This window comes from Scyliorhinus canicula, chromosome 1, assembly GCF_902713615.1.
Source record: "Scyliorhinus canicula chromosome 1, sScyCan1.1, whole genome shotgun sequence".
In the NCBI taxonomy this organism is placed as follows: domain Eukaryota; kingdom Metazoa; phylum Chordata; class Chondrichthyes; order Carcharhiniformes; family Scyliorhinidae; genus Scyliorhinus; species Scyliorhinus canicula.
The window spans coordinates 254,787,820-254,803,016 of record NC_052146.1 but is presented as its reverse complement, the minus strand read 5'-3'; the positions used below and the strand labels follow the sequence as shown (position 1 = coordinate 254,803,016).

General features: G+C 42.8%; 1 protein-coding gene across 7 annotated transcripts in view; it reads left to right on the top strand.

Moving 5' to 3' along the window:
- Positions 1–15,197, top strand: part of ush2a (Usher syndrome 2A (autosomal recessive, mild)) — a 1,354,742-nt gene that overhangs the window by 467,357 nt on the left and 872,188 nt on the right. For 5 of the 7 annotated variants that reach the window (XR_005462328.1, XM_038811716.1, XM_038811708.1 and 2 more), the window contains exons 24-26: positions 353–454; positions 4,100–4,288; positions 10,811–10,891. Coding sequence is in view for 6 of the 7 variants with exons in the window: in XM_038811716.1 (XP_038667644.1) it covers positions 353–454; positions 4,100–4,288; positions 10,811–10,891 (372 nt within the window). In the remaining variant the exon portion in view is untranslated. The remainder of the gene's footprint in view (positions 1–352; positions 455–4,099; positions 4,289–10,810; positions 10,892–15,197) is intronic. The other 2 variants (XM_038811752.1, XM_038811743.1) reach the window with 1 other exon arrangement.

Genomic DNA, 15,197 nt, shown 5'->3' with positions numbered 1-15,197 from the left:
GGAAGAAGGAACACATTTTCAAAGCACCACTTTTGAAAGTGGCATCATCGGGACAAATGTGACGGAGGCAAAGAAGCTGAGAGAAAGGGATGGAGCCCTTATAGGGTGTAGGGTGCAAAGAAAGCTGTGGGAGTCAGTGGGCTTGTAATGAATTTTAGTAGATAGTCTATTGCCAGAAATGGAGACAGTAAGGTCAAGGAAGGAAAGGGAGGTGTCTGAGATGGACCAGGTGAAAGTGATGGAGGGGTGGAAACTGGAAGCGAAGTTGATGAATTTTTCCATGTCTTGTAAAGAAAGAACTTGAATAGTCTCTCATACTACTGAATCTACATCAATTGGTATTGTTCCTCAGGTTCAGCATTTGCGACAAGTGGCAGCACTATTATTGGAGACAATACAGGAGTATTTATAGGAGGACTTCCACCAACATTTACCATTATCAGAGAGGATACAGGTAAAAAAAACTTATCCTGACACATTATTTGGTTCAGTTAAAACAGTTTGAGAACTGATATCACTAAGGGTGTTATTTTTGCTTTGCTTCAAAATAATTTTGTTGATTATGTTTGTCTTAAATTCTAACTTTAAGTTGTTTGATATTATCATGAGTTCTATTTCAGTGCTTTCTTTCAGTTAAAAACATTAGCCATCCTTGATGCTCCTGAAAAATGGTTGGCCAGGAAGACGGGAGTTGAGAATCAGGAGGGCACCTCTGCTACCCCTTTTATGCCCAAGGCTTGCTGATGTCATGTTCACGTGGGCAGCAAAAGGACAATCAGCAAGCCTTGTTGAAACGGGCATAAGTCCACTTCCCCATGCAAATTGGGGTCCCATGCTAGTCACAGGATCCAGTGCAGAAATCAGGAGCAAATAGGTGGACCTTATGGCAAAAGCTGTTCAGCTCCATCTATTGAGCTGTATCCCAATGCCTGTTTGGTCATCGCACTTTACTGCATACATTCACATGTGACCCAGTGTCGAATTTGGCTCAGATCTCAAGCCAACATAGAGCAATTGCTCGTTTAACTTGCCATCTGTTCTAGGCATACATGAGACTTTCCCATCCTTTTAATAACATGATTTCATCTTTTTCAGCATTTCCCATTTTTCTCATCTTCCTTATTGAATACCACACTTCCATCTTTGCTAGGAACTATGGTACAGTGCAATATTGAATTCCCTGTGACCATTGTTAATGGTTCATATGAGATGTAATTATTCCAAGATTATGTCAGTCCCGTTCTCTTTCCAATGGACTTTATGGCTGCCATGTTGTGAACTGATGAAAATCCTTACGATAAGTGTGTTTAAGAAGCAGAGGGACAGTTAGACTTGAAACAAACAGCACCCATTTGTAAGTGGAGGACTCGAAATACTCTGAGGTTCAGAGTCTCCAACAACAAAGTGCACAGGAAGGTAACAAAATCCCATTCTGTGAGCAAAATTATTTTTGCATAATTCTGACTGTGTCCTGTTATATTTCATTACTTGTGTTATGTTTGTACATTATTCGTCAATTTGAAATGAATTATATGGATAGAAATGAAAATCTTGTTCTCAAAGTAGAATTTGTCAGCATTTTTGGATCATTTATCAAAGCTGACAAAACAAATTTTATATACTTTGGACATAAGAACACAAACAAAATAGACAGAAAAGATAACATGAGGAAACAATCCAGGTATTTCCCAGAATGATCTGAATTGCTAAATGATCTGTACTGTAAAGATTTTAAGATGTTTCCCAGTCTTGATTTTTCAATGCAATACAGTTCAAATTACACTCAAATTAAAACTATTCAACAACAATATCACACAAGATATGTAGAGGGACAGGTTGTGTTGAGGAAACATGGGGGGCTGCAGAAGGACCTGGGCAGGCTAAGAGAGTGAGCACCAAAGTGACAGATGGAATACAATGTGGAATAGTGTGAGGTTATGCACTTTGGTAGCAAGAGTAGAGGCAAAGACTATTTTCTAAATGGGGAAAGGTTTCAGAAATCAGAAGCATAAAGAGACTTCGGGGTCCCAGTTCAGAATTCACTTAAGGTTAACATGCAGGTTCAGTGGCAGTTAGGAAAGCAATACAATGTGAGCATTATGTCAAGAGGGCTGGAATACAAGAGCAGGAATGTACTGTTGAGGCTGTATAAGGCTCTGGTCAGTTTTGGGCACTGTATCTAAGGAAGGATGTGTTGGCTTGGAGAGAGTCCAGAGGATGTTCACAAGAATGATCCCTGGAATGAAGGACTTGTCATTTGAGGAGTGGTTGAAGACTCTGGGTCTGTACTCGAAGGAGTTTAGAAGGATGAGAGGGGGATCTCATTGAGAGGCCTAGATAGAGTGAACGTGAAGAGAATGTTTCCACTAGTGTGAGAAACTAAAACACGAGGGCACAGCCTCAGACTGAAGGGACGATCCTTTAAAACAGAGATGAGGAGAAATTTCTTCACCCAAAGAGTGTGGATCTGTGGAACTCAGTACCACAGAAGGCCGAGTCACTGATTGTCTTTGAGACAGAGATGGATAGGTTCTTGATTAATAAGGGGATCGGGTTTATGGGGAGAAGACAGGAGAATGGGGATGAGAAACATATCAGCCATGATAGAATGGCGGAGCAGACTTGATGAGCCGAATGGCCTAATTCTGCTCCAATGTCTTATGCTATTATGGTCTAAGATGAGGAAATATGTATGTTTATTATTTATATGTATGTTTATTATTTATTGATGTATATTTATTAATAATGACTATTAAATGAGCAACATAAATCTAGTTTGATCAATTGAAAGCTGCCTTGAGTTTTAATTTGTTGATTAAGTCCTCCAAGCAACAATTTGAAGTGCAAACTCTCTGTTGACCCATAGTACATCAATATTTCTCCACTTCTGACACTAACAAAAATCCATTTATATTAGCTCATCTTGTGGCCGTCAGGAATTACTCTAATTTAATGGTATCTCGTAGAACGTAAATGAACTGATGGCCTTAGTGAGAGGAAAGTGACTCTCCTAACCAGTTGAATAGTGCTAACGAAGCCAGCTTTCAACAAAGAAATATTAAGTATGACTGTATCATCATTCCAATGCTCCCACATTAATGTGAAGCAGTTGCAAATGCAGATGGGTCTGACAACTGTAGTATAATGTGAGTCAAATAATCCTGAAGCCAAGAGGTGTACGATTCTCATTGCCTAGTCTTTGCACTGTAAGCAATATTACTGCAGACTTTTGCAGCCAAGTTTTAAAAGTTTTCATGTGTTCACGTGTAATGTTTATTAATGCTAAGATTTGCCATTCTCGTCGATTTTTAAATATTCTAACAGGCAATTGAACATATATGGAGAATTATTTTGCTGTTCATCCAGTGCAAGGTACAAGCGATAGTCTAATTGTGGTCTGACTGCACTGGTCTAAAGCCAGCGCCAGTACAGCTGTACCCTAAGTGAATGCAGTAGACAAGACTAGAATTATGGACTTGGATATTTTCTCTTGGCAGTTGAAAACTATTGAAAAGATCGATTTAAATGCCCCATATACCACAGAGAGGAGAACAGCAATTGAAAAAAAAATCAGAAGACGGAAAATGTAATTAGGACCGAGTTTGAACAGAGAACAACCATTCAGAGGAAGAGAATATTATGCAGAGATGTCGAGACAGTTTTGACTAATGACATGAATTCTTAAGTTTAAAATAAAACCCCTACCCCAGGCACAAGTCTGGTATGTTGTACTTTTTGCAGAATGTTTCCTGTTAACAAAATGCTAAATTAAATAAATAGGGAGAAAGTTTAAAATCCTGAGCTTTTACTTAAAAATGTTAACTGCCTGCATAATATTATTGTGAGATTAATCCATCATATTGTTTATTGAATCAAATTACAAAGGAATGCAGACAGTGAGATTAAGCCCCCTGCCCGAATAGGTATTTAAAATGTTTTACTCAAAGCTGATAAGTGTCAACTAGAATGGTGCAGGTAATAGAAAGAAAAAAGATTAAATTTAATTAGTAATAGGAAAATTGCAGTGTTTTCTAGTTGTAAGAGCTGCATTGTATTGTGCAGTATTCGATGTTGATGTTTGTTTTCTTAATCTACTAAGGTGATACAAAAGTGATTGAAAAGGGATTTGTGGGATGTCTCAGTGATGTGCAGATTAAGAAGAGAGTGACTCCAACAGAGGATTGGGAACCATTGGATTGGCATAGCGCTGAAGAAAAAGTTGGAACATATCACAGCTGGGAGGGCTGTCCTCGTGTTCTTGTGGGTGGAGCACATTTCCTAGGACAAGGTAATGGTAATTAAACATCTGTTCCCACTGGGTTGGAACAAAGAAGTAATGTAGTGTCAAATGTTGTACTATTGCACAGGATAAATGCATTGCATTAGCAATTCATGTTTGTGAGCTAATGATCAACAGACGTACAACATCATGAATTCACATTCTAATATGATGAAGGTGAACTGTCCAATTCACACAGGTTTATGTAGAACAAAACAAGGTATTTTTATTATCCAATAAATTCTCATTATCAAGTGGCAGACATGAATCATTAAAAATAACTTGAATTTTAAGGAATCATATGTGGTATGTCCACCAGGACAAGTAAGTCAGTGAGCTCTGCACTTGGCCAAATGTCTATATTACTAGAATCATTAATAATAACAGATTGCAAAATAGCGTATTTTACATGAATAGAATTTTTACATTTTGTATTATGTTAAAGTGCAATTTATGTTGTATTCAATATATTGTTGCATGTCAATATAGTTTGGGAAAATTGGAAAAGGTCCAAAAGGAATGTGGGAATTATAATGCATGATTAACCTGCACCCATTTGTTGCATTGCAGGCCACACATAAACTTTGATCTGCCTGCTAATTTGAACAATTGTATCTTGCTGCTGGTTGGTTGAATACCAGACGAGTCCTTAATACTCTCACTAGAAAGCATCTGAGTTTAGGCCTCATGATAGACCTTGGAGTGAGTTGTGCCTGGATCAGCTTTAAAAATGTTTGTACATTAACCAATTGGATTAAATTTAACTTTTAGTTTGGCCAGGATACTGACAAGCTACTGAATAAAGAAATTAACTTTTTCTTGCTAAATCATCAAGTGAAATGTCAAATTATCTGCCATGCATCATAAGATTGTTGGTTTATTATTTTTTTAAAATCAGAACTTAGGGTTAAATGTAACCATAAGAAGACTTAAAACATGAAAAATGCGGGCAGAGTTGTCAAGCAATCTGAACCGCAAATCATTAACAGACATATTATGTAATAAAGCAGGTAGTTGAAGCAGACAATTTAGTGTACATCAGCATTGATGGAATTTTGGCAATCATCAGAGACTGGAAATTTATTTGAGAGTTAACTATAAGAAATAGGAGCAGCAGTCAACCATTTGGCCCCTGGAACCTGATCTGCCATTTAATAAGATAAGGCTCAACCCATTCAACCTTTCTTCAAAGTCAATCCCTTCATCCCAGGAATTAACTTATTGAACCTTAATTGAACTGTCTCTAATGCGAATATATCCCTCCTCAAATAAGGAGACTAAAAGTACATACAAGTGCTCAAGGTGTGGTCTCACCAATGCCCTGTATAATTGTAACAGGACTTCCTTACTTTTATACTCCATCCCCCTTACAATAAAGACCAACATTCCATTAGCCTACCTAATGCTGCTCCTAATGCTGTGGTTCATGTGCAAGAATACCCAGATCCCTCCCCATTCAAATAGTATTCCGCTTTTCATTCTTCCCTTCAAAGTGAACAACCTCATATTTTCCCACATTATGCTCCAGCCGTCAATATCACACTTTTGTCCACTCACTTAATCTTTCTGTATCCTGTTGCAGATTCTTTGCAACCTTCTCACAACTTGCTTTTCCTCTCATCTTTGTGTCATCAGCAAATATGAGTACAATAGATTCAGTCCCTTCATCAAAGTCATAAAATGGGCAGATGCTATTGATGTATTGTTTTTTTGCACAAGGTTATTTGTAAACCACGTCTGGGCAGCATCTAAGAGAAAGGAAGGAACAGGAAAGAATAGGGAACAGTGTGTTCTTTACAATTGGGCTGTAATGTTCTATGTTCTATGATACATTTTGTATTAGGCCTGCTGTGAGCCAGGAAACAGGCTAGTCACAGATGAGGTGTTAAAGAAGTAACAGCAAGAGAGAGAGAGGCAGCCAACCTCAGGAAACAGCTCAGATGGAGATGAAGGTCTGAAGGCAAAAGCCAGTTGGTGCAAAAGATTATTTTCTTTGCTGAACCAAATTCATTCCCAAGCCCTGTTCACTTAGGCCATACGATGTGGTAGTCACTGGCTAGATTTGTCTAATAGATTTATGGTAGTTGTTTGGGAAATGGAGGAGTCTCAGTAGAGTTTAAGATTATGGGGTAAATAGATGCTTTTAGGTTTTCAGTCTGAGGGACTGTTAATGTGCCAAAGTATAATTGTTCTTTGCAGTATTTCATTGTCTTTCTTATACTTTAATATATACTTTATTGTTGTTTAATAAAAGAGAGGTTTGAGTTCTCACTGTTTTGGCAGATGTTTCTCACTAATATCCAAAATAAAACACCATGCAAAACCAGTCTTTTGGATTGGATTTGTTTATTGTCACGTGTAGTGAGGTACAGTGAAAAGTATTTTTCTGCGAGCAGCTCGACAGATCATTAAGTACATGGGAAGAAAAGGAAATAAAAGAAAACACATAATAGGGCAACACAGGTGTACAATGTAACTACATAAGCACCGGCATCAGGCGAAGCATGCAGGGTGTAGTGTTAATGTGGTCAGTCCATAAGAAGGTCATTTAGGAGTCTGGTAACAGCGGGGAAGAAGCTGTTTTTGAGTCTGTTCGTGTGTGTTCTCAGACTTCTGTATCTCCTGCCCGATGGAAGAAGTTGGAAGAGTGAGTAAGCCGAGTGGGAGGGGTCTTTGATTATGCTGTCCACTTTCCCCAAGCAGCGGGAGGTGCAGATGGAGTCAATGGATGGGAGGCAGGTTTGTGTGATGGACTGGGCGGTGTTCACAACTCTCTGAAGTTTCTTGCGGTCCTGGGCCGAGCAGTTGCCATACCAGGCTGTGATCAAGCCAGATAGGATGTTTTCTATGGTGCATCTGTAAAAGTTGGTAAGGGTTAATGTGGACATGCCAAATTTCCTTAGTTTCCTGAGGAAGTATAGGCAGTGTGCTTTCTTGGTGGTAGCGTCGATGTGGGTGGACCAGGCCAGATTTTGGAGATGTGCACCCCTAGGAATTTGAAACTGCTAACAATCTACACCTCGGCCCCATTGATGCTGACAGGGGTGTGTACAGTACGTTGCTTCCTGAAGTCAATGACCAGCTCTTTAGTTTTGCTGGCATTGAGGGAGAGATTGTTTTCGCTGCACCACTCCACTAGGTTCTCTATCTCTCTCCTGAATTCTGACTCGTCGTTATTCAAGATCCGGCCCACTATGATCATATTGTCAGCAAACTTGTCGATGGAGTTGGAACCAAATTTTGGCATGCAGTCGTGTGTGTACAAGGGCGTATAGGAGGGGGCTAAGTACGCAGCCTTGCAAGGCCCCGATATTGAGGACTATTGTGGAGGAGGTGCTGTTGTTCATTCTTACTGATTGTGGTCTGTGGGTCAGAAAATCGAGGATCCAGTTGCAGAGTGGGGAGCCAAGTCCTAGGTTTTAGAGTTTTGATATGAGCTTGGCTGGGATTATGGTGTTGAAGGCGGAGCTGTAGTCAATAAATAGGCGTCTGATGTAGGAGTCCTTGTTGTCGAGATGCTCGAGGGATGAGCGTCGGGCCAGGGAAATGGTGTCTGCTGTGGACCTGTTTCAGGTTAGAACACTCTCACACATAACATCAGCGGGATTTCTGAATGTATAAATTATTTTGTGACACTAACAGATTGTAAATAGTTGAGGCGCCAGCGCTGATTCCTTGTTACAGTTTGCGAACATGAAAATGATCCAATTACTCCAACTCTCTATTTCCTGTTAATTAGTCAATCCTCTAACCATGTTAATATATCACTGCAAAAACCATGAGCTCTTAAGTTGTGTAGTAATTTATTTTAATGCTTTTCCTTTTGGAATTCCAAATATATTACATCTTTTAATTCCCCTTTATCCACCCTGCTTGTTACATCTTCATTAAGGTCTTAATTAACTAACAAGTTAAAATCTTTGGGCCCACTTCCGGGGACGATTCCCCCCCCCGGGTGGGGCTAGGAGCGCACGTGCCTCACGGCCTCACGGTCGTCAAGGCCGCACGACAAGCGTCATGCCGGCTGACGCGGCTGATGATGTCAGCCGCGCATGCGCAGGTTGGACAACGCCAACCCGCACATGCGCAGTTGCCATCTTTTCCCTCAGCCGCCCCGCAAGACGTGGCGGCTTGATCTTGTGGGGCGGCGGAGGGAAAAGAGTGGGCACCAATCGCGGGCCTATGCCCCCCTTGGCACGGTACTGCATGGTACTGCCGTGCCAATCGGACCCCCAGATGCCCCAAACGGGTATCTGGCGGCCATTTCACGACGGCAGTGAGCAGGTGTGTTTGCTGCCGTGTTGAAACGGGCGTGAAGGCCCGGCCGCCCGGCCCATCGGCCTCGGGAGAATCGCCGCTCGCCGTAAAAAACGGAAAGCAGCGATTCGTGGTGTGGGTCGGGCGTGGGGGGGGGGGGGGGGGGGGGAGAATAGCGGGAGGGCGTGAAAAAAGTCGGGAGGCCTTCCCGCTATTCTCCCACCCGGCATGGGGGGCGGAGAATTGCGCCCTTTGTGAGCTAGTTCAACGAGTAGATTATGATCAATTTCCTGACTGTTAGCAAGACTTCATCGTTAATCCAGACAGAATTGAATCAACTTTCTCCTTTGCCTGAATCTCAGAAATTGGCTGTTGGAATGCCAAATCAATGAGTGCCCTAACTGATAGTGAGCAAATATGCTCTGTTGGATCTTCAGTTCTACCTGACACAAGCAACAAAATTTGAGCCGACTTGATTCTCATCTTTCTCTGACACTGAGAAAGTTATGTGGCATTTTATCTATCTGGAATTGGCTATTACAATCTGGCAAGCTAATGTTGTCCCTGTAATGGCAAATATCAGTGTCTACCAGAGGTCCTTACAGAAAAAGTAAGTGCATTAATAGAGAGACTGCGGCTTTTGCAAAATGTTATGGGCCAGGGTTTAGAGAACCCCAAAGTGTATCAAGGAGTTCACCTGGCCCACAACTTTTACGAGATTGTGGAATGGGGAGCACACGGCCCATTCTACAGGTGTGGTACAGCAGAAATGGAAAAGTATTTTTTAAAGCAAAAGAATGTTTATTCTATGAACTCAAGTTAACCTTTTTAAAACAAACAGTGACCATCTTAGCAACCATTAATTCAAATACAACCCCCAAAGGCTACAACACTAAGTAAACCTTTAAGATTTCCTTTTAACATCCATACAACTTAAAACACCTTATACAAGAAACACATCAGATTAAAGTCACGACTGTTATTAGTTTTAAATCACCAGGATCGATTTACAGTCTTTAGATTACAGAGAGAGATTCATACACCTTCTGGCTGTGACTGCAGCTATCCAGCTCTGAAAACAAAACTAAAACACACCCTGGAGCAAACAGCCTAAAATGAAAGTAAAAAGCTGACAGACAGCCCAGCTCCACCCACACTCTGACATCACTGCAGCAGTAAACACCCAATTCTTAAAGGTATTCTCACATGACACCGCCCCCCCAAGAAAAAAAACCATCAACTTCAAGATGGTTTCATTTTTCACCTTTTCACTATCCTTTAAGAAACGCACACAGTAAATATACTTTTTCGTTTAAAAAAACAACACAAGCAAACAGGTACAATAATGTAGTCCATTTTTTTCCGTTCTTCTTCCAACTGAAATTCTTCTCGATTGACAGTCTCTTTGGACAAGAAGGTCTCTGCACGATCCATCCATTGCTCTACGCCTCGGCATTTCTCTTTAAAGTCAGATACTTTAGTTCAATCTGATCGCAGAGTCCCTTGTAATTCTCCAACACAGCGCATTGGTTATCACATCTTTCAGGCCGTCAAATGCCTGTTCAAAGTCAACTGTCCACTGAAATTTTTGATGTTTCTTCAGCAAGTCCATCAGTGGAACAATCATGCCACAAAACGTTTGCACAAATGTTCGATCAAATCTACTCATGCCAAGAATTTGCATTATTTCCCTTCGTCTTGAGGGTATCGGAAACTCCTCAAGGAAAGTGACTTGGGCTTTTCCAAATTCATTTTTGGCTTGGTTTATCAACATATCCGCCTCCTGAAGTCGATCGAATAACTCCATCAGTTGTTTTAAATGTCCTGCCCATGTCTGTCTGAAAATTACCAGATCGTCTATGTATACCACGCAAGGCAGCATGGTAGCACAGTGGCTTGCACAATTGCTTCACAGCGCCAGGGTCTCAGGTTCGATTCCCCGCTGGGTCACTGGCAGTCTGCACGTTCTCCCCATGTCTGCGTGGCTTTCCTCCGGGTGCACCGGTTTTCTCCCAAGTCCAAAGACGTGCAGTTTAGGTGGATTGGCCATGCTAAATTGCCCTGTGTCCAAAACGGTCAGGAGGGGTTATGGGGATTGGGTGGAAATGAGGGCTTAAGTGGGTCGGTGCAGACTTGATGGGCCGAATGGCCTCCTTCTGCATTGTATGTTCTATGTTCTATGTTCTGAAACAACTTTGTTAGTTAACCATTGAAATGTGGCTGGGGCGTTTTTATGCCAAATGGTATAACTTTGAATTGGTATGTATCATCTAGAGTCACAAAAGCTGAAGTCTCCTTCGCCCTTTCGGATAAAGGTACCTGCCAGTAACCTACGAAGAGGATACTCCAATGCAGGTGCAACATGTTTTGCTACACAAATATATGCAATGCATCATATCTGTTAATGCAAATTAGAACAGAATTTAGCTCCTTTAATTTGACAGAGAAATGATCAAGTGATATCCGAAATGTGACCAATGTTGTTTTGCATCAGGATGTTTGCATACATGGTGCTGCTGCTGTGATTTGGAAACTGGCTTCTCGTATGTTTGGCAATGTTTTCCACAGTGTTTCACTTACTCAAAATAAGGGGCTGGATTCTCCAAGCCTCCACGCTGAAATCACGATCGGCGCAGGGGCAGAGAATGAGTGTTTACGCCAAAATCCGGTCCGACGCCGCTCACTTGATTCTCCGGTTGGAGAATCGCTCGGGAGTCTCTCGCGCGCGAACTACACGGCGCGGGTGGGGGCCATTGACAGAGCGATTCTCTGAAGAAAACTGGCCAAGTTCCTGACGGCGTGGTTCTAACCACCTATCGGCTGTCGGGAATGGCCGCCCTGGTGGGGGGAGGGGGATTGATCACCGGGGGGAGCCTCATGGACGTCCAGGGGAGCAATCAGGTGTCACGGACCCCTGGGCGTGAGCGATCTCGGGGGGTGGGGGTGGTGGGGGGGGGGGGGCGGTGGGCTACATTTCTGTTGCCACTGCAGGCCACCACCGTGCGCATGCGCGGACTCAGGACTGGAGGTGCTGGGCCCCGGATCAGCAGCCAGAGTTGCGAGAAGCACTATGGGGCCCTGCTAGCCCCCTGCACGTAGGAAAAGCATTCAGGACTTGTTTCTGGATTCACCAGGGTTTTCCTCTGGCGTAGCACCATTATTGGAGAATCCCGCCCCTTCCCCTTTATTTCATTTACATGTCTCCTATTTAATTGGTTCCATTTAATTGTGGAGCTTGTACGTTCTCCAGGTGTCTGCGTGAGTTTCTTCTGTGTGCTCTGGTTTCGTCCCACAGTCCAACGTTGTGCAGGTTAGGAGGATTGGCCATGCTAAATTGCCCCTTAATGTCCAGGGATGTGCAGATTAGGTTCTGGGTTACAGGGATGGGGTTGGGGGAGTGTAAATGGATATAGTGCTCATTCAAAAGGGTATAGTGCAGACTCGATGGGCTGAATGCCCTCCTTGTGCACTCCAGGGATTCTATGGTAGCTGTTCCATGTATTAATGTTTTTGTATTATAAGAAGATTAACAATTGACTTTAAATAATTAAACTAAACACCTTAAGTGTCTTTTATTATTTGCTTTCTTTTCCGTAAAGTAATAATCAAAATATGTTATATGACCCTTCATTTCCCTATTTTATCCTAGATTAAAGAGAAATCCAGAGCAGGTTCACTAAATTGATCCCGGGTATGGAGGGATTTTCTTATTAGGAGCAGTTGAGTAGGTTGGGTCTGTGCCGATTAGAGTTTAGAAGAATGGGAGGTGACCTTATTGAGACATAGAGGACACAATTTAATGGGCTTGTCGCGCCCAACTTGGTGTCGGGACGAGGCCGTTGAATCTTGCGAGAGGCATCTCACGTGATTTGCGATGCTTGAAATGCTCAGTCAGATTTAACAGAGTCTCGCAAGATGTGACATTCTGGATCTCCCCCTCACTGGGCATGATCCAGATCAGCATATGCAAATTAGGCTCATTTAAATATGCGTTTGTGGGATTCCCCCAGCGCCCGGAAACTAATGGCCATGCCTGGGAGACCTCGCCAGAGCACCATTTAGTACTGGTTTCCATAAGCGTGGACCAGTCATAATGGCACCTGAGGGCGCGGGGGCGGGGGGGCACCCAGGCCATTAGAGATCCTGTGTGGTCGTGGCGGAGGGCCCTGGGCCGTACCAGGTCGAGGCAGGGGTGAGGGGGTGTTTCTGGGAGCCACCCCAACGTTGGAAGGGTCAAAAGGGGGGGGGGGGGGGGGGAGATCGGGGTAGCCAGACAAAATGGTGCCCTGATCTGCAGGGAACCTTTTGTGCTGGGCTCGCCAGTAGGAGATGACTCTGCGTGTGACCTCGTTGAGAGAATTCCCCCCCCACGAGGCCAAAAAAAACGGCAAACGCTGCAGCCGGTGAGAAAACCGGACATAGTTTTTTCCACTTAAATTACACCCGTATGATTCTCAGGGGGCCTGACAAAATAGATGCTGAGAGGACTAATCTCTTCTTTTTTATATACTTGTAAAAGCTCTTATAATCTGTGTTTATATTCCTGGCTTGTTTGCTCTCGCTTTATTTTTTTCCCTTTTTTAATCAACTTTTTGGTGTCTGTTTACTGGTTTCTAAAACACTCTTAATACTCTGACTTATGACTGTTATTTGCAGCATTCAAGCCCCTTCTTTTAATATAATATTATCCATAACCTCCTTCAAAAACCACTGATGGGTCTTTCATGCTAAGTTTTTGTTTTACAGTGCAATGTACTTTTGTTGAACTTTTTAAATCATTTCTTTAAATGCTTCCCGCTGTTTATTTACCACCACACATTTTAGTTTATTTGCCCAATCGGCCTGAGCTAGCTCTCCCCTCATACCTATGCATTTGATTTTGTTCAAGTTTAAGTTTCTTGTTTGTGACTGGAATGTGTCATTTTCAAACTTCAAACATTGGACTGGATTCTCTGCCGTACATGGAACTCTGCTACCGTCAGCATGCGGCGGAGAATCCAGCGTCGGGCAGAAAACGGTATAATCAGGATCGAGGTTTGCGCCCCACGTCAGTGGGAGGATTCAAATGGGTCCTTAAGACCCATTAGCATCCTATTAACGGACCAGGCACCATATTCTCCAGGCCCTCGCGATTCTCCAGGTCCGGACAAGCATAGCCCTGATGCGGTGGACCTCGCGGTGGGCCAAGTGGAAAAATGTTTAAGGGAGTTGCCCTCAAAGTTCATCGGAGGGCCACATTCCCCTACTCCCCACAATACAAGGCATGCCCATCCACCCCACCAGAGCCTCCCCACACGAGACGCCCTAATTAAAGAGTTCCCCACCAGAGAACCCCTAATTAAAGAGACCCTCAATTAAAAAGATCTGCAATTAAAAAGACTCCCACCAGAGAGCCCTAATTTAATAGATCCCAACAAAGTCCTCATCAGAGAAATCCTGTCTGGAAGCCCCCAAAAGAAAGACCACTGTCTCAAAACTCCCCAGAAGAGACACTTCTGTCCAGACGCTACAGAGCAGTCCAGATACAGGCAGTGAAAAAGAAAATCACTGCTTTAAAACTCACCTGTGCAGTACACCTGCTGGTTCAGGCACAGGAAGCAGCATCTCTAGTCAGCTGTGAAACAAACAGAAAGCACTGAACTCTCTTTGATGTGGCATAAGAGCTGTCAATCATAGATTGATATTTATAAATTAGTTTCACAGATGACTACTTCAAAGTCACGCGTGAAAGGAGATGGATGAAACAATGCTCACAGCTGGGTATGTGTGGAAGCTGTCAATCTAGCCTAGTAAAATCAGTATCACAGAGACATGAATGAAAGGCTTGCAGATCAAAGATTTGATGGGGCTTAAACTGGTGTTCTTTTTCCAGGAATTGACAGGTGCTGTTTCCTGTGCCTGAGCCAGTAGGTGTATTGCACAGGTGTGTTTTAAAGTAGTGATTTTTTTTCACTGCCTCTGCCTGGACTGCTCTCTAGCTTCCAGATAAAAATTTGCATGGCTAAGGAGTGGGGATTGCTTCCTGATTTGCACTCCCAGCGTGAGTGCAAATTTGGTGCAATTCAGTTCCAGCGGGAGAACGTAGTCTCCCAAACAGAGAATCCTGCCCATTGTATTTGCCAGTGGATTGTTTACTGGGATATTACTAATTAACCCCTACTCACTACACAATACTAGATCTAAAATAGCTTTTTCCCTGGTTGATTCTACTCCATATTTTTCCAGGAAACCTTTCCTAACACACGTGTATCCTGGATACTTTTCTCCCCAGGGGCTGATTTATCACAGTGGGCTAAATAGCTGGATTTTAAAGCAGACCCAAGCAAGCCAGCAGCACGGATTCAGTTCCTGTATCAGCTTCCCTGAACAGGCGCCGGAATGTGGCGACTAGCGGCTTTTCACAGTAACTTCATTCGAAGTCTACTTGTGACAATAAGCGATTTTCATTCACTTCAAGTTCCTCTCCAGCTCAGAGATGTTCTTAACCAAATACTTATGAAATGTGTTTGTGAGGCATGCAGCATTGCTAAGTTTTGAAGGTGAGGTGATGCTGTGCATGTGAGGTGTGATTCATGGTTGATAAAAATGGTTGATAGCTAAATAGTGTGGATGCGGTGAACCCAACAATATGTGTGACCAGTGGTTCAGGTTCAGTTGTAAG